The sequence below is a fragment of the Aplysia californica genome, unplaced genomic scaffold (assembly GCF_000002075.1).
Source record: "Aplysia californica isolate F4 #8 unplaced genomic scaffold, AplCal3.0 scaffold00777, whole genome shotgun sequence".
In the NCBI taxonomy this organism is placed as follows: Eukaryota; Metazoa; Mollusca; class Gastropoda; order Aplysiida; family Aplysiidae; genus Aplysia; species Aplysia californica.
The window spans coordinates 219,340-239,777 of NW_004798047.1; the positions used below are offsets into that span (position 1 = coordinate 219,340).

The following is a 20,438-nucleotide window of genomic DNA, read 5'->3' on the forward strand; positions in this document are numbered from 1 at the left end:
TTTATATATATATATTACTTATTACAGCTCTAATCAGGACTATGATGAGACTGCTTGTTGTGAGTGCACTCTGTTTTTTTTCCCCCCCTCTGTGGTGCGTGTGGTTTTTTTAAATAAAATTTTTTTATTTTGTTTTGCACCTACTGCAATAATACAAAGCATTATCACCTAGCAATTTCTTCCTTTTTGTCTATGTTCGGACTTTCATGGCCTAAGACAGTTTGAAGAAAAATTCAAATTCTATAGTTGAAATACTAATTTGAAAACAAGACTCTTCCCATAAAGTTGTCTAGCCTTTTGGAAAGTCCTTCATAATATTTACTTTTGACTATTCAGTGTCCACTTCAAAGTGATCTTTCTGTACTTTTAGAAGTTTTTGAGTGAGTGTGTCTTTGCCTTCTTTCCTACACAATATTTTTGAAGACCATTAGTCTGTACGTGTGTACATATGTGCTCTTTGCCCCATATATACATATATATTATATAGATATATATTTGCAACTGATAAGAATAATCAAATATTTTCCTGTCTCCGTGTTATAATATTGAGAAGTACTAGTCACAGTGTCTATGCTAACCTAGCTTTTCATGTCCATTAGTATCAAATCGATGCAAGCTCCTATTTTACATACTCTCTTGTCTTCCTACACTGCAATCAAAATGCCTTGTTTGTCAGTACATTGTGATTGCCTCCTGTTTCCATTTTTTTCCCTTTTTTTTTAACCTTTTTTCCTTGACACTGTTTTAGTTTTAAAATTTTTAATGTTAAACTTTGTGGTTTCGCTTATGTATCATGTTTTTGCCGATTGCATTACAACCGTTTTCCTCGTATGACGACTCATCTGTGACTCTTTTTTTTCTGTTGTCTTTTTCAGGGTGATGATTACTTTTTTTGTGCATCAAGTGTTTTTTTGTCTGTGGCAAAGGAAACTGCTTCATATTGTTACTCTCTCAATTCCAGTTTTTTGAACTACTGCCAAAGATAACAGAACTCTGTACCATTGCCACCATGCCTGAGTTTCTCTCTTTGTCTGTGTGAAATTGTCCAGCGGTCCGCCTCAGACCCCCTATGGATGTGCTTGATTTGACTGGCGCTCAGGACGTGTTGCAAACCCGGCGGTTTTCTCACATATAGGCTTGTACTCTTTGCCTTGTTTTGTCTACTGCTTTCTGTATGCATTTATTGCTTTTTTCCTTTCTTTTTCTTGACCAAACTTCTTGTGCTGAGGGTTTTGCCTTTCTTTTTCTTTCCTTTTAAAAACATTTTTTCTCCTCCCAGTTTTCCAAATTTTCTTGCTATGAAAGGTTAAACAGTTTTAATGAAAAGTTGAAAGAAGCAAAGAGTTGAGCCAATTGAGGTGAGGTGAGCTTGACTATTGTTTCACATGTAGTTTGACCTTTTGTCGACCCCAGCAATTTTGTATGTCATCAATACCAGGATATGCCTTATTTTATTAGCGTTGTGACTGGTTTCCACCCACATTATGGATTTCTTTCCTGTTCTTTTTAAAAAATAATTTGTATCCTCTTATAACTGGAGAGTGGAGAAACTTGTCGTTTTAAAGGATTATTCTCCCCCCTTTCCCCCCCTCTACTCTTACAATAATAATATCATGGTGATAAGTGTCTTTGGATTTGCCTGTGGCGCCTACATGTTCTCATCTATTATTGCTGTGTAGGAGCTTTTTTCTGCCATGTTTCTTTCCCACTGTGGGTCATGTTTTTGTTAGTGATATCACTGGTTGTATCTCTTTAATTGACGCTTTTGTTGTAAAAAAAAAAAAAGTGAAGGTAGATGTTTCAGTATTACTCGAATTTTTATTATTGGTTCTCAATTCCCCTCCCTGGTGTAATAAGAGTAGACATTTCATGACTTGTACAGATCTGTTGTTGCTTGTTTCGTGGGAATAGCACTGGTGAGAGTAAGTCTTGTAGATTAAAATCAACTCTTTGAAAAAGCAAAAAAAAACTGTAAGCAGGTGTCTACCGTACTTGAATCTCTTAGTTTCCATTTCTGTAGTCTCATGTGGGTTTTAGACACAGCCTGTAGTGTTTTCACAGAGTGATCTAACCTTGGGGTAATTTTAGCATGAGGTTATACTGATTACTGTTAAACGTCTGTTGGGCTGTTCAAATTTCTATCTTTAACTAATACTAAGAGAGATTTTGGGAATTTCTCTTTGCTTCTTCCACTTTTGCACTTTAATCTTCTTTATTTTTCTTTGTTAATTACTTCGCATGTATTCCAGCCGAATCCACATGATTGCCAGAACTCTTTCATTCTGTTTTTGCTTGCCATGCATTATTCATCACTATTGACCGCAATAAAGATAACACAGTGTACTAACAGTATCCTCTAATACATACATGGTGTGCTCTATCCCCCCCCCCTCCCCCCCTCCCTTTCTCCCGCATCCCTTCACCATTTTCTCAAGATTTAAGTTTGCTCAAAATGTTTATGCAATCAAGGATGTATGTAATATTTCAGACTGAATCTTTAGCTTTGTCCAACCCAGAGAGCTTGAGGGTAGGGAACCATGCTAAACGGCACAGTGTCGTTGTGTTGTGGGTTATAGATCAAGCTTGGACCTTGACCTAACGTCTGTTCTTTGTAACCACAGGCTTTTTGTTCTCTTAGAGATTTTTGCATTTTACACAGTTTTATTATTACTCCATGTATTATCAAGTTTGTATCGATGCTGTGCTATTCCCAAATTGTAGAATATATTTTATCGACAGTATAACAACATATCAGCTTGCATGCTCCATATATTTTTCAGGAATGCCCTGTCAAATCTTGTTACATTTCCAGTCAACAAAGTTTAAAAGTCTATGCTGTATCACAGTCTGTGAGACTTATAACCTCAATATATTACCACTAGATACTGTTTTTGAAAGAGTTCTTCCCTTTTTTCTCTCTCCCCCCTACCCCCAATTCTCCATCCGCTTTAAAAAAAAAATGAGAATCTCAAAAATGTCCTTTATTGTAATGAGGCTTTTCTATTCTTTCTCAACACTGTGTTTTTCTTAAGATGTCGATAACACAGGTTGACAAAGTAGTGAGGTCTCCACTCTTGATGTGCACTGGAAAGAAGACTGGATGTAAAAGTTAAGATTTCGTTTCCAGGGCTAAAATTATTTTGTCAATTTAAAAAAAAAAAAGGGAAGAACTCTTTAGTAGGTGTAGCCTTTGTACTGCTTTGAGAGCTCTTGTACTTGCTGTGAGGCCAGGCTTAGTATGTCATTGTGCTTTGTAGATACCTCTGCTCTGGCTGTAGTCACGTCTTCTGTCTTACATAATATTGAAACCTGTTTGTGGCAAGTACTAGAGCTCTGGAAGGCATACTTTTTAAGTGCTAATTATTAATATATGGTTGTGAATTTCATTTCCTGAGTAGAGTAGACTGGTTTTCATATCATGATTGTCCAATTTTCTTCCCATTCACTCGTATATTGTCCATGGTGGCTTATTGTTTTTCTTCAACTTTAAAGAAAAGTAACAATTTACAACTTTGGTGCATGATGGATCTGCGTTGTTTGTAATGTGTTGGAGTTGACTTATGGCATAAAATCATGCTTTAAACGTGGCGTGAGGAGTGAGGAGTTGTAGGGTGCGGTGTCTGTTGCTTGGCCAGGGCCAAAAGTTTTGTCAAAAACAGTAGATCAATGATTTGTTGCAGATATAGAAATACTTGACTCTGAATGTGTCTTGGGGTAAATTCCACCTTCAAGTTGGGTCAGACTCCTGGATAAAGTAGAAAGAACCTGTTTGATCCTTGTTCAGCTTCGATCTATAAACACCTACACAAGAAGGCGTTCTGTGGGCCATAGCCTAGCTGAACTTAAGTGTTTGTCAGTTGTGAGCACCTGTATTTGGCTTTACCTTGCCGTAGCCTTTCTCTTCAGACTTGGTACACCTTGTATTCAAAGGTTTGTTAATTAATCAGGGTGCTTTCTGCCCATATCACCCACGTACTGCCAATGTTGGACTCCCTTTTCTATTCTTTTTCTCAAACATATTCCACAACGCACTTGTACTTTGTGCAAAGCTACATCAAGTCCTTCTTTGAGCTTTGAATCGTATAACTTGTTATTTTTGTAAGAGTCTTGTGAATAAATAATCTACCAGCTTGTTTCTATTACAAAAGAATATCTAATCTATATATATTGCTGTAGCTATTTACACCCATAGATTTTTTTCTTCCAGACTCATAGTAGAATCATGTATAAACATATATTTTTGTACCTTACAAATTCCCCACGTATCACATCTGTTAAAGTAGACTTGATGCAGTATCAATTATTCTATTTTATTCACTAGTATTGAACACATTTACAATTTTTAACACTTCAAAGATTTGCTCCTGTTATAAACGTCATTGCTTCTGAAAATTCAACTCTGCTTTACTCAGAATTTGTACTTTTGAATTATTTTTTTTTTTGCTGTTGTTTGTTTTGTTGGTTGGTTTTTTGCTTATTAACATAGACAATGAAGTGGGTGGTGATTTAATTTTTTTGAAACATTTTTGCATTGCCTTTTTTTCAAGGGTTGAGAGAACCTGATTTGGTATATAATAATCCTGGTTTGTTTTGTACTTAAGCTTTCTCGTTGTCTTCTCACTCCCACTGTGGTGGTGTGCATTGCCTTTTGGTTTTTGTTTTTTCTTTAATGGAAATATTTATGTTAGTCAGATTTGATGGAACAAGTTTGATATTCTCTCTCTGAATTTTGTCAGCACCCTTGGCTTCTTCTTTTTCTCGAGAATTTTCATTTTGATCCTAAATCTCCTGAATTTCCTTTGAAGGCTTTGCGTGGGATTCTTTTAGATAGAAACTTTCTGTGCTTTTTTAAATTTGTCTTCTCTTCTTTTTTTGTATTAGCGCTTTTATTCTCCATCGCTTGACATATTTTCCTTAGATATTATTTCTGGTCATGCTGTGTTGCGTTAATCAACTTATTTTGTTTAACTTTATATGATTACAATAAAATATACATACTTATATTTATATATTATATATACAAAGGACCACGTTTACCTCCGCTATTTGTTGTTTATACCATTAGTGATTTTTGTGAACGCTCATGTAATCGGTGCATTTCAAGTAGATGCCTACTAGAAGGGAGTATTGTCACTGTCTGTGTGTGTGTGTGTGTGTGTGCGCCTAAGTTTGATATCGATGGTCCTTTCCCTACACCTTGTGTGGAACTAGTTTTGGGCTAGCGACCTGGACAGTTTTGACGTCCGAGCAAAATATGTCTGTCACCCTTTTGTGTTCATTCCATTTTTGAAGGCGAGACATCTTTGCTGAAAATGAGAGAAATTGTGTAGTACTTCCAGCTTTGAAATGGGCATTCAGTAATTCTTTCTTCACTACACTTTGAAAGGGCCCGTGCAGGCAATGATCTGTCTGAAATTTTTGTGTTAAAGAAACACAGAAAAACTGTTCATCTGTAGCTACTTTGTCCTTTCTGTGTTGTCGTGACAATGCTGCCTTCTGAGTTCCTTGTTTTGTTGACTCAACTTTCCAATAGCATATTTACTTTTATACATTTTTGGTTCTCAGTACATTGTACTCCCAACCCGCAAAATGAATGCATCTTCACAGTAGATTCCATATAGCCATACGTGAATGATATGTTCAGTATTTTCAGTAGGTTACAATTGCATTGTTTGCTCTGTGTGAATGCTCCAATGAAATTGCTCATATATATTATACGTATATATACGTACACATACTTATAAAGCTTCAACATTTTTTTTCCTCCTTTTTTCAAATAAGATGAAGAAGTCTCCTGTCCATTGCTTCCTCCTCGTGTTCCCTAATCTTTGAATTTAAAGTGCCATTTGCAGTTCAGTAGGAGCCAGCTGCAGAATGCTATGCCTTGCTGGAGAAACAAGCCAAAAATATGGTATGGCTGCTTAACTATAATGGAAAAAAAAAGACAAGACTATTGTTCCCCAAATGTAATCCAAGGTGGCCTTCTTGTACTGGTGCCCGCCGCGTTTGTAACGTCTTGGTGATTTTGTTATGATTTTGGCTATTTGTCGGGCTTATGATCATGAGGAATGTTTTGTGCTTTGAACATCTTGCCTGCCATCCTCTGTTTGCCCCCCACACCCCTGCAGCCATGTGGTTTGTGGGCATTTTCTGCTTCGACTGATCCAGTTGGTACCATTGCAGTGGGCTGGATTTTTTTATCTTGATTCTAGTCAGAACTTTTGTCTCGTACATGCAGAGGATTGCAACCTAGGAGGAGAAAGGAAGAAGGAGAGAAAAAATATGGATTGATTAACACTTTTACTTTGTTACCTTTTTTTTTTTTTGCATGATTTTTGTGTGTTTGGATTTTTTTCTGGTATGTGCTAACACTTATTACATTTGATCTCTGTGCAATAAATAACTCGTAGTCAGTTTTTTTCTTGGACTAATTTGATTGCCATTACACAGTTGTTTCTGCATTTCCCCCCCTTTCCCCCTCCCTTACTTCCCCTTTTACAATTTTTTTCTTTTTTTTGAGTAAACTCTCAATAATTCCTGTTCTCCAACTCCAAAGCACTTCTGAACATCAACACATGCTGAGTTCATTAATGCATTGGCAATTAATGTTTCGAAAGTAAAGATCAAACGTGCCTGTGAAATCACTTTCTTTTTATTTTTTTTGGACTCGGAACCCTCTAGAGAAAAGTTCCAGCATGAAATGTCACAAAAAGTGCATTCTTTTTTCTCCCCATCCCCACCAATAAAATCTGTCTTGCTTGCCTAATTTTTAATGCTTACCTCAGTTTAGTTGTGTTTTAGTGAATTTTAGGCTTTTGTGTTCATGGGAAAAACATTCTATACTCCTTAGCACTTTTTTCCTTTTATATTGGGATTGGTGTGTCTATTCATATATATATATATTTATTACAAGTATTTCAGTTGTGGTTTCTTGTATCTTCTTTGAGTAATCTTAAGTAGATGGTTGATGGAAAGATGCATTCATTTTGACCTAGCGTGTGACTGTGTGTAGTCTTTGAGCAGGGTGCATATTTCTGTGTAGTGATCTTCTTGCAGTTTCCAGTTGCCTTAGTACACGTGTGACCTACTGGCTTGGAGAGCTTCTTTTGTGCGGAGAATTCTTTCTCTGGACTTTGTACGTGAAGCTCGTTGTTAAGATTACATGCTTGATGATGCAAATTACGACCCTTTTTCCCCCCCTTTTCATCCCGTTCTTTGTCTGTCTTTAATTTGGTTCGTTGTTTGAGGGACGAATAATTGACATTTCAGAATTTAGTCTAGTAAAAATGATGACATTTCACATGTCATCATGAATTCCTTGAAAATTTATTGGACTGGAGCCTTTGGATCCTGTGCCAAAAACATGTCACCGTTAGATGTAAGGTTTTTGCTTCCAGAAATTCTGAACGGCTTCCATAGCAGTTATGTGCCAACAGATAGAACTTTGTGCTTATTTTTGTTGGTATCGTGGGCTACACATAAAAATTTGTCTGCTCCTTTTTGTTTTACATGTGGTAGATTTAGTCCAGGTACAAAATTACAACAGCCTGAACAATGAAGGTTGATGAGGTTGTTGTAGTAGATTGTGCAAACTAGAGGGTAATTTTGATCGAGTAGATTTTAGGTACGAGATGATCAGTCTCGACCCCCTCCCAATATAATAGTCTACAGACTATAGTGGCTCTGTCACATTAAAAAAAAATAACAATAATTGTTTCTTTTCCCCTCCCTTGATCTTTTGCCAAAAGTAGCAATGTACTGTGCCTCATATTATTTTAGGGATATATATTGATTTTATTTGGAACTTTCTATAATATACTGTTGTTGCCTCAGCTTTTTTTCCTTTCTAGAAAGTTTCTTCTACAGTTATATGAAATATTACAATCAGATGATTTACATGACACGATTTTTGTTGCTTCGGGTATGGGCGTTTTTTGCTTACATTACGGATATACTTTTCAGCTTATGTATTGGGAAATTATGCTGAAAGAAAAAACAAATCGTCCATCTGCGTACCGCTTATGAGAAACTTTTTTGTAGTGGTGAAAGAATCTTGTATTGGATAAGAGTTTTAATTTTTTAAAAAATTGGTAACACTTTATTTGTCCATCAGCATGGAATGTGTTGAGAAGAGAGTGAGGGTTGTGGCTTTTTGCCCCTGAGTGAACTCCTCCCTTTTCGAGCAGTGTTGAGTCCTCTGTGTTGTTCTGGCTCTCCCCTCTGCGGGGAGTAGGCCTGCCTATCATAGTCTACCTTCTGATTGTCATGTGGTTGGTGCCACCATTTTTGTTGGGATTTTTCTTTTTTCTTTTCTTTTCTTTTTTTTTTTTTTTGGTCTGAGGGAAAAAGCAAAAATAATATGGTCACAATTGCTTTTATTTGCTAGACACGTTCTTTCAAAGCATCACCATTATCATTGGTTTTTATTGTTGCTACATGTTTTTTATTTCCGCAATTTCTAGAAAATTCCTCATGGAATGCTTCTATTACTACTAGTTGCCCTTGTCTCACAACTGCCTCTGGCCCGGCACGGCTCTGTGGAATTTGCTTTCCATTCCTTGTATTGCTGTTTCCGTAGGCATTCAGTGTGATGTGTGCTGTGGTAGACATGATGTTGTATGCGACAAATTCCACCGAGCTTGTGCCGGGCTCAGACATGTTGCCTCGGAGCAGCCATCAGATTATCCATGCCATGGCCAGCTTGTGATCAAAACAATCTTAACTTTTTTTGTTTGTTAAATGTTTCAATTTGCCTTAGCGAGGTTTAGCATGCTCAATTGTTTTTTGAAAAATCATTAAACTCAATATCCAACAGAATACCACACATACACACTCACATTTAAAAGAATTGGAAAAGAAAAAGTTTTTAAAAATTTGGGATTACTGAAAATATTAAGATTTCGAGCAAATTTTCCCCTCCTCATTCTTTGCTTTTGGCTCTTGAACGCGCAAGGAGTAGGGGAAATTTGTGTGAAATTGTTTTGCTCTTCTTTTCAATACATTGTTATAACTATTCCAGCCACGGTTACAAAGTTCTCTAGTGCTCACCTGGTAGAAGTGTGTAGGGATTGCCATAACTTTATCCCCTTCTTACTCGTTACAGTATTATTATTATTATTATTATTGTAAACATTCTAATTGTGGACATATTATTCTCATTATTGATTAACACTTTGTAGATTGTGCTGGTAATCTTGATGATATATTCAATATCAAAAGTAATCTAGGCATATATTCTTATTTTTGGTCTTATTTTTTTTGGTCATGTAACAGTTTCGAGTATTGCTGCACCCCCCCCCAATCTAACCTGGATGTTTGATTTTACTTGCCAAGGTAAAAATAAATATACATAAACACAACTTTTGGACTTTTCTTTGTTTGTTGTTTTTTTGAAAATGTGTGCGGTACATGAGTTGTAGAGGTTCCTTTGTTAAGATAAAGTAAAGACCCTGAATTATGGGGCTAGCAGCAACAGGTTGCTAGTATGGGCCATAATGGGATTTGCTCATTTTACTTTTGAAAAAAACTTTTCTTCCTTATTACCATTATCATATTTTGTCTCTTGCTAACTGTCTGTGGTGTAGTGGTTAGGTGCTATACTATGCTGTTTCATTCAAGAGACCTGAATTCGATTCCTGAGTGGAGAGAAAATTTTATCCGGTCTTTTTGCTGAGATTTTGTATCCCTCTCAGACCAGGTTGGCCTTGACACACTGACAGGCAAGGTTGGAAGCCTGCCTACTATATGATCTAAGTAAAAACACCTACACGATTTAGAGTTTTTGGGTTCCTCTCTGTTATCTTTCTGGCTTGTCAAGAACTTGAACACATGGTGAAAACATCTTGGAGCTATGGTTGTTCGGAAAATTTTATTGTTCACCATCGCTTCTCACCTTCCAAAAATAGAGATAGGTGTGAGGATGGAATGAGAGTCCCACTGGTTTGTCTTACTTCTTTACTGTTGTTCATCATCCTTTTTTTCCTGCTCTAATTGACCGTTGTTTTGTCACATTTTCTTTACATGAACTCAAAGAGATGGGTTTGCTATAATGTCACGTGTCTCACCTAATAACAAACTTTTTGTATTATTTGGAACTTATCAATATCATGTGGTACATGGGTGCTCTTGTGTGGTTTGTTTCTTCTTTCCTATCAAATATCTGTTGTCGTTATCTCTCCTCCTTTTTTGTGTTACTCCCTAGTAGCAATAACACCTTTAATTTTCGGCTCTTATGTGACCTAATTGTGTTGCAAGTGCCGTAAAACTCTTGCTTCTTCTTTCCTATCAAACATCTATTGTCCTTATCTCCCCTCCTTTTTTATGTTTGTTGTTACTCTCTCGTAACACCTAATCTTCAGGCGCCCATTTGACCTTATGCAGTTGCGAGTGTCGTAAAACCTCTACTAAAAGAAAAAAACTCTTACTAAAACTTCAAAATAAACCCAGTAGTTCTAATGATGTAGACTTAGTTCGCTCTGCCCAAGCCCACAAGGTCTAGCCTTTTAAAAATCTTTTTGAACATATTGCACTCAGAAAGGTGTTTTTTGTATACAATGATGACGCTCATACCTGCAAGTGGGCTGGTGGTGTAGAGAGCTGCTGGGGGTAGTGCCTGCTGGTGATGCCTGCCACTTTTCTGTCCCCCTGTCGATTCTGCCTATTAAGCCTGCCTTTACATTCAGTATACAATTTTTAAAAAAAGTTTTAGCAAGCCTTTTACAGCACTTACATACAACACATCAGGTCATATTAGCGACAAAGATTAGAGGTGTTATTAGAGAGTAACGAACAAAAAAGGAGGAGACATTTTTGAGGATGATAGATTTTTTTTATAGGAAAGAAGAAGCAAACCAAACCAGAGCACTCGCCAGCCTACCACCCACTAGCCTACAATGGACTCACCCTGATACAACATGATTGATTGATTCTTAATGTATGACACACCTATCAACACAATAGAATAGCATTAGGAGGTGGGCTGCTTCAACCTTATCTTCAAGCATCAACTCAGACTGTTGGAAACTCCCGGGGCGGTGCCACTGACTGAAGTGTCTTTAGGCCATTCCCAAAAGGGGGACATTTCTCGTTCTAATGCCCAGTAGAATTGTAAATGGGCTGATTCATCAATGTCATACTCATAACTATGCCTGAACTACAATAGGGAACTGCTGCTTTTTCTTTCCTAATCCTTACTATCGCCATTTTCCTCTACTTCTTTTGTGTTTGTGACTCGCTATTTCCGGGGTGCCTTGATAGTCGAAGCAGACTTTGAGCTGTTGAAGCTAGAGAGGTGAGCAGAGTAAGTCTGATTCCCTGTAAGGACTTCTCTGTTGACATGCACACCTTGACGCTCATATGACCCTATGCAGTTGCGAGAGCCGTAAAACCTCTACTGAAACAAACAAGACTGTGTGTTCGGGGGATTCGTGGCATAGAGGTTAAGGTGTTGGCCTCTCATTCAAAGGTCCCGGGTTAAAATCTGGGTAGCGACCTAAACATCTTTTCTGAAATGGTCTCCGTTCACCTCCTTTCCTGCTGCTCTCTAGCAATGTTCTGTCGTCTGCTTTCGTTCTGTCGCCTGCTTTCGTCTCTTCTTTCTGCCCCCACCTCTTCACCTCCTTTGCCCCCTCCTCTGAGCTCCTAACTCTTTCTGCAGCCTTTCTACTGCTACTCCTTGGCTCTTTCTTACTGCTGTCTTTCAGCCACACCCCTGATCTTCTAGTAGGAAAGATCTACACCTGGCGTTCTCGGAAAAGGGTGAAAAACCTTGGAGGGCACGTGTGCAAGTTGCGCACGTTAAAGATCCCTTGGTGGTCTAAAATCGATCAGAGTAGATTTTGGCCGTCACCCTGGCAAAATTCAAAATTTCCTACCAACTGAAAAAGTTTAATGTGAGCTGCACGTTCATATGACCTTATGCAATTGCCAGCGCTGTAAAACACCAAAATAAAAAAACGGCTGTGTGGCCGAATTCTCTGGTGTGGTTTGGACCTTCTTTTCTATCAAACATCTATCGTCATTGTGTCTCCTCCTTTTATGTGATTGTTATTCTCTTGTAACACCTCTAATCTTCAGCACTTTTTTTACCTAATTGCGTTGCAAGTGCCGTAAAACTTTACAAAAACAAAATACACCTGAAGGCAGGGTAATAAAAGAACTGCTCGCTTGTCTTATACACCAGAGCAGGAGAAATCTATAAGCTGTTCTTGACTTTCACCTAAAACCAGTTTTTGCTTTCACCAAGGCTTGGCGCTCATATGACCTTATGCAGTTGCGAGCGCCGTAAAACCCTCTACTATATATACAAGTATATATATTTCACCAAGGCCAGGACTAGGATATAAAAATATACTCACAGAAAAAAAGAAAGTGTTCATACTTTAAATAGCCACATATTAACTAATTAAAGGTTAACAGTCACCAAATTTTCCACTGAAGTTTATGTAAGTTGTTTCTCTTAGTTGCACCAATATAGTGAAAAAAAAATTCTTGTTTGTCAAGAGAGATAACTCCATGGTCTTAATTTCATTTAATTGCTTAATAATGCAACTATTTGTACAAGTGATTAGAATTTGAGTCTTTGATTCACTTCCTTAAAGTCTGTGTTGAAAAACATAAAATACATTGGATGTTTCTATTTAAACTGTTTTTAGAACACGCCACATCTGCTGGAAAATTAGAAGGCGAGTGTTGGAATGCCCTGGAAGTTGGCCTACATAATGAGATGTGGCTCAAAGGCTCGACGTCCACAAAAACAGTATTGGGCGTTTGTGGGCACGTGTCAAGGCATCTAGAACTACGAACGATAAGCCAAGAAGTAGTAGGCCTCGGATTACAACGCAGACACAAGACCAGCACATCCACCACGTCATGTCCTTGGATAAAGACCAATCTCAGCATAAAACTGACCAGCCCCAAACGTTTGATGAATTTGTGCAATTTCTGGAAACAATCTAGCAGCAGACTCCCCCAGCAGTTTATTCAAAAATTATTATTTTCTTGTGTTGAAGGTGTCAGTCATCAGCGTGGCAAGGGGCCACAGGTGGTGCTGATTTTGTGAATTTGGAAATTAGGGGGCTCAACTTGTGACGGACATTTTTGTGCAAAAATGAGCACTTCAACTAAAATTGTTAATCCTAATTTCATGACTTCTGCCCTGATGTGTGTGTCGTCTTGAAAAGGAATGGATTCTCTTTGAAAAATTTGTTTGCAAGAACAATATTTGATTTCTAAGCCCACTTTCTTTCTTATGTGAGTATATATTCAAATATGTTTAGTTGGAAGACTTATTAACATTTTTTTTTTTTTTTTTTTACTGAAATGGAAAATGCCCGACTTCCAAAATAATATGAACCAAGAGGTAACAAACATATGCGTACATCATTAACTCTTCTTCAGACCCTTGATGAGAAGGGAGTTTGGTTAAGAGATAGGAAAATCTAATCTCATCCTAAAATAAGTTTTAAACAAAACTATCTGTGAGAATTCAACTATATTCAGTCACTCACAGCTGGAGGAAACGATTCCTACTGCAAAAGTACAAGAAATACAAAACAAAAACAAACAGTTTCACTTCTCAGTTGTAGTTTAATAAACAAAAAAATGACAGAAACATGACGAATGACATTCTGGTTTTCAACGAAGTATAAACTAAGTACTTATATTTTATCTTTCAATTTCTACGAATAGAAATTTTTAAATAAATGATAGCAATAATAACAGAAAATTACACTTAATATGGTTTAAACAAAATTTTCAAAACTCCATTCCTAATATACTACATCCACTGTTAAAACACAAAGCATGACACATACTCCCATAAACCCACATCAACTGTACTAAATATAGTATTTTAGCATTTATGAGTATGGTGGTAGAAAGCACACAAATGCTCTTAATAATATCAAAGTCCCATGACATGAACCCTGTTCACAGGAACAGTAGATGAGATAGAACCTACTGGGAGTGTGCTACATCATGCATCTATGGAAAAGATCCAGGAATTGCATGTCGATCAGGATGAAACCAACAACCTGAAGAGTTTTGCCATGAAAGAAATGAACCACTTTGTCTATGATACAAAGATTAGCCTTTCCCTAATTCAAAGATATCTGGCTACAGTGTTTTGAAATAAGTCTTAGGACTTTGAAAGGACAATTTTAAAAATCTGAAACTGACCCTGGAGCTAGACATGGATCTACACTGCAACCAAAAGTGAGCTCTTCTTGGTGCAGCTACATTTAGCTTTGAGAAAATTCTGTCAAAATCAGATATTCTCCCAAGTTTCTTTGAGCATTAAGAGACTGACAAGACAGAGGGCAGTCATAGAGCTTGTCCATGTGTATTGTATGCGACAACCCCCCCCCCCTTTTCCACCCCCAAAAACCCAAACAAACAAACAACAAAACATACTCTGTTCTCACTGGCACATGCTAAAACATTACTGGATGGTACCAAACCGTAACAATATCCTAACTCAAAAGAAAAGGAAAAAACAAACAAACAACCCCCCCCCCCCCCAAAAAAAAAAAAGAGATGTAAAAATGGAACGATACAGAGGGAAATTTGCTGGTACCAGCACAGAATAAGGCATTGCATAATTATGTGTATGGAAGGAATCAAATGTAATGTCACCCAACTGCAGACATTACGCAGTGGTCACAGGCATAGTCAAGTTCACAGTATTTTCCCCTTTGTTTTTGTTCTTAGTAAAGTCCCCTATGGCCCATGTAGCATAACGTCGACCAGCCGTTAAAACGTACTGGGCCAAAAAAATACATTATAATATAGTTACTTTGCAATTGTTAAAAAATGAAAGTTTTTTCTTTCTCCTGTAGAATTCTGCTTCTTGGCTTAATGTATTTTAACAGCTTGCCAACAATGACAAATATTATGTTGGTTATTTTCTAACTTGGTCCCCGTCACAACACCGGGGATGACAAGAGATAACAAAAACAGGATGAGAACTTTATTTTGGACCCTACTTAGACACAAATCTCATTCAACCAGCAGCTGTGGCACAACTCGCAGAACATAAACACACATAACCGCTTTATCTTTCTGGATCTGTGAGGCTCTCTTTTATATCTTTAGATATTCCATTTCCCACTGGTGACAAACACAACTGCTAAGCTATCCCCCTCTTTTCCATCAAAAGATCAAACACATACCCATACACATTACCAAAAAAGAGACCAGATGAAGAAACCATTTCTCAAATAATTCAAACACAACTGCATGTTAACAAGCACAAAAAATTAAATACCCCACACTTAGCAAATATATATTATGTACCTAAAAAAACCCACATAAATATGTACCCCCCCAGAAGCTGAAGCAAAAACTTCATTTTATGGCTGGCATCAGATATTGCAAACATGCAGACACTCGATTACATTAGCTTTACTCTGTAAAGTGTTTTCATGTCTTCATTATTGATGGAACATGATCATAAAAAAGCAATTAATGGGGAGGTGAAACCTATAAGAATGATCTGTAGATGAGTAGCACCGAATAGTTGAGATGTTATTTCTTATAAAACAGACAAACAATGGTTCATTTTTAATTATGAAGTGCTTGCAAATGAAAAAAATTAAAAATCGTAACTTTAATATAAAGGCATACTGAACACAATTACTGCAAAGAAGTCAAAGCAGATCAATTAAATCTTCATGCCAGTGAAATCGATTGAAGAATTCTGAGCTAACATTTTGACTACCACTTCCACATAATGACAAATTTTACAGTGAAATTCTGTTCTTGGTCATCTCTGACCATTCTTTGTCCCTAAAAACAATTACAATGTAACTGAACCACTTTCACCTGCACATCAACAGGCCGACACTGACAGTTTAGTAATCAATATCTCCCTGAACTGAAAAAAGCCAGGAACTTTATCTCCACATGGTTAGTAGCATCCAGAAGACTTACAGCTTGGCTCCAGGCTCTCTACATTGCCAAGAATATTCAATAGGGACAAAGTCTAACCAACCAACTACTTGACAAGACACAATCTCTAAGCCTAAACATGCTATTGCACTTCACTATTATGCCATTCCACAAACTCTTTGCTTAGCTTTGGACTGGAATTAATTTAAAGATAAGCATTGCGCGTTCTAAATTCCATGAAAGACAGAGTGAGTGGACATGGTATGAGTTTTATTTTTATAAGCAGAGGGCAATAGTAATAGTATTTAGCCTAGTATAGGCCAAGGACTTGGGTTTTTTAAAAACAAATTTTTATGTCACAGAAGTGTATAGCGGTAGATTTAGTCTGCAAACTTCATCTGCATTAAGAAAGTGTATAGTCGCATGAAGGCAAGTACATATTGGCACAGGAGTCATTGTGCTTCCTCTTCAAAAGAGACTACACTCTAGGCAACAGCTTGCCAGTGTTCTATAAAATTTGGTCTGAATGAAGTTGCAGCAGAGAGTGGTGCATTAGAAGCAGAATGGTTTCTCCATTGAAGAAAAATGTCTGTTCTTGGCAAAGGTGGTAAAATAAAAATCAATGTGAAAAACCCCAAACTGCAAAACGTACCCTGTCTCCCTTGATAAAGCCTGAAATTCGTACATGGCAACTTTTTTGCATTGCGAAAAACATTTCCGCATCCAACCCCACCCATTTCACAAGTGCATGCTAGACTACTTTCACAAAATTTATCAACGACATGAATTGAGTTTCAAACTGTATATAAAAAAGAACCAACGTACAAAACACCCCTGGCACACAGTTGTCCACAAACTAGCAAAAAGGCCATAACTGACAATAGAGGACAGGGCCAAATAAGCAAGTACACAGTAAGATAACTTATTTTTAATTAAACTGTGCCATAAGATTTTTTTTCCTTCAAAATCTGAAAAAGAGAATTAGGAAGCACTGATATAGAACATTCCTTTCGTGAAATCAGAGGAAATGGGGAAAAAAATCACGAAAGCCATTTCATCTCTACCATGAGTCATTAGAAATAAATTACACTCATTACTTTTCTTCAGAGTGCTGACTCTCCCCTGCAAGTAAACAAAAATAACATGCCACAAGGAAATAAAACTAAAAGTGAATCACTCTTCTGCTATACCATGATTCATTATGTAAGACCTCCAAATTTCATAATCACAATAGAATGTCCAGGCCACTCTTCATGCCACTACGAAATGGAACACTGAAAGAACGATAACATGCAGGACACAGTTTTCAGTTGGGAATTCAATTTCAAAAGAACAATAACTCAAGGCTGTACATCATATGTTTCAATGATTGTAATTGGTTTATAATTCATAATCTCAAAACAAAATTCATTTTGCTGAGGCCACCACCAACACACACAGCTATCAAACGTTTTCAGAGAAAAGTTTTAACAGAAAAACCCCATCGCCGCCAAATATGATTGTAAAAATTACAATCTTTTTGTCTGTACTACTCATCAGCATTCAAACAATTTCAACAAACATCACCAAAACAAACCCATGTAAAGAAGCATCAAAACCTTCATAAATTGCAATAATATTTGAAAATATTTATCAGGTATACAGCCAAACGAGAAAAAAACCCAAACAACAACCCCAAAAAACAAAAAGCCATACAAGCAACATGATGATAATGATTAGTTATATACACAATTTCATTGCATTGCTGCAGCTGATGAAGCACACAAAAAGTTGGAGCTTGCAACCATAAACTGGTTAACGTAACAAGATATATGTAAATATATACAATCAACCACGTAAAATTTAAGGAAAAGGAAAAATATTGGTGAATATGGTAGTGACTGGATACAATTTGAACACAGCAGAATGGAAGGTATAATCACGGTATGGAGAAACAGAAGGATGCCCATGGTGCACAGTCAGATGGACAGATCCTCATCCTCCTTCTTCCTTGTGTCTCACAAACTCTCACACGATCTTTCCATCTTTTACTTTTCACTGCACCACGCTTCTCTTAGCCTCTCATTACTTCAAACTGATCCATCTAATACACTGAATCAAGCTTAAATCAAACCAAAGCATATACCCACAGAAAAAAAAGTAAACAACACAAACCTACCAACACATTTCAGCAGTACTCAAGAGTTTCCAGATTAATCTATTCCTGAGGCAGAAAACATACCAAAAAAATCCCAAACAAAAATACCTAAAAAAACAACAAACAACATGTAAAGATTCTGGAGGGAACAAATGAAGTGACAGACTTTTACGTAACACAGTTGTTGCCTCGCCTCCTCTGGCTACCATCTTCATTCACACATATACAACAAGTTCAAGGCCACAACTCACTTATAACAATAACTTGAATAGCTCGAAATGATGACGTTAAAAAGGTTACACAACACCAACACTGCCTGTATTGATGAATGACAAAAAAGCAACCCTACTCAACGTGGAAAACATATTTGAGAAAAGAAAGCCAAATAAAAATAAAACATTGGAGACATTAAAAGTAAGTCCTGAAAAGCTTCAAAACTTATTAGATTGAACAAAGATAATAATATACTGACATACTTCAGTCTTTTTTAAATCTAATCTCATTCTAACTTTTCATTTTGATATTTTGATGGAGAAATCAAGCTAAGGCTTGGCGTCAGTGGCTTAGTGGTTAGGCTCTCGGACTCGTAACCAAAAGGTTGTTGACTTGACATTGCGTCCTTACAAAAGGTATTTTACATGAATTTTCCTCACTTCACCCAGATGAGAATGGGTATCTCGTTATAGACAGTGAAAGATCTTGTCTGTTAGTATTGAACACTTAAATAAAATCAGCTGCTTGCACTGTATGCTTCCAAGGAAGCTGTGAATGTTTCCGAGTCTTCTAGGGTCTGCTGAGGTAATAATAATGTAATGCACATAGAGCTTGCTCGTGAGTGGGGATATGCCCTATACAAAATATGCTACTCATTATTATTATTAACTTTTACAAAGATGTTCATAGCAGTTAGTGATTCTCATATCTCACCCAACAGTGGCACAAAAGAGCTCACAAAATATTATATTAATACCAGCTGCAATGGCTGAAGACTGCTTTATCTCACTGTATCTGACTCAAGAAATATAGTCTGCCCAGGAGGACAACTTTAAGCCTGATTCACCACACAATGTCTATCAATGGCTTCTCTTAAAAAAACACTCAAATCTCAAACAAGCAAATGTCATAGATGAAAACTTGTAACTCAACTCACCACATACATACCACTTTTTTTTTTCACTTTAACATTGCTAAGTCAACAAAGTGATTAGAACCACACTTGGGTGTCCCTGTCACTTTAAACAACCCAGTAGTCACAGAAGTAATACCAAGGACTGAGAAATTTTGCCACTAGCCACCACCTGACAAAATATGAATTTCCTCTTATTCTGTATACACTCTAGCAATGTTGAGGAATAAGAAAAAAATTATAGGGCCTGCAACATTCTTTTCAAATGACGTGTAGTTTTAAATTGTGCCCATCCTGAAAATTTTAACAATGTGTATAGTCCTTGAAAAGAAGAAAGGCTTCCCATTTAACCACACTCTGGACTTTGGTATAGTCCATTATTAGTTGACCTAATACTTTTCTTCGAGTTCAGCATTGATTATCCTTGCTGTCTTATGAAAGGTGTCACACTAGGCAACTTTACCATCGTCGTTCAACCATGGGAGAGTTTTGTGTCTACATGAATACATTTCACAACATGAAGCAGAGACATGTCGCTTCGAGTGCTGGAGGGAATACATTTATCTGCCAACAGAAGGACTATGCCTTGCCAAAAATGCAGATGCATAGATATGGACGCAAGCAGGAAAGAGGGGTGTGTTGAGCAGTCAACATCATCTTCACCACGCAGCTTCACCTGACGTAAATAACACAAGTCTACAACACTCTCCTCAAACGTTCGCAGAATCCATCACACACGAAATACGAGACTTTACTTGGTACAGCTGGCCTTGAGCTTGTCAATGATATTGCACAGTTTGACCACCGGGCCCAGCTTGAGACCCATGTACTTGAGCATCATCTCACTCTTCAGCAGCAGAAATGCCTTCCCATCTATCTCCTGGAAGGGAGGAAAGAAATTGGGATGGGTAAAAAAAAGTTTATTCCTGAGATAGAAAAACATAAAACATAAACCTAACATAAATAAGTAATACAGGGAAGGAAGAAAGAACAGAAAGACTCTTCTCATGTATTATCTGCCTTACCCAGTCAGGAAACTGCCTTCATGTATACTTACTCAGCACAGTTGACATTCATCTGAAAACTATAATCTGAAGAACCAGACTCCTTACTAGTACTAAAAATGATGGCACCATGTGGCTGATAGACAGGAAAATAATACACAATACTCAAGTAGCCTGTACTAAATGACAGAAAAAAAAGGCTTAACACACAATACATGTGAAAATGTGTTATAGTAAGAGCCACAACAGAATTCAGAATTCACACAGTGCACCATAACTCCCC

The 20,438-nt window shown here is 37.2% G+C and overlaps 1 protein-coding gene across 3 annotated transcripts in view; it reads right to left on the reverse strand.

The window, feature by feature from the left end:
• Positions 1 to 13,567: 13,567 nt before the first annotated feature.
• The window catches only part of LOC101851533 (polycomb protein SCMH1), a gene marked incomplete in the record, with an annotated part of 26,699 nt that continues 19,828 nt past the window's right edge, over positions 13,568 to 20,438 (reverse strand). For all 3 annotated transcript variants that reach the window (XM_013088628.2, XM_035972648.1, XM_013088629.2), the window contains 1 exon segment: positions 13,568 to 20,031. In XM_013088628.2, the coding sequence (XP_012944082.1) occupies positions 19,903 to 20,031 (129 nt within the window).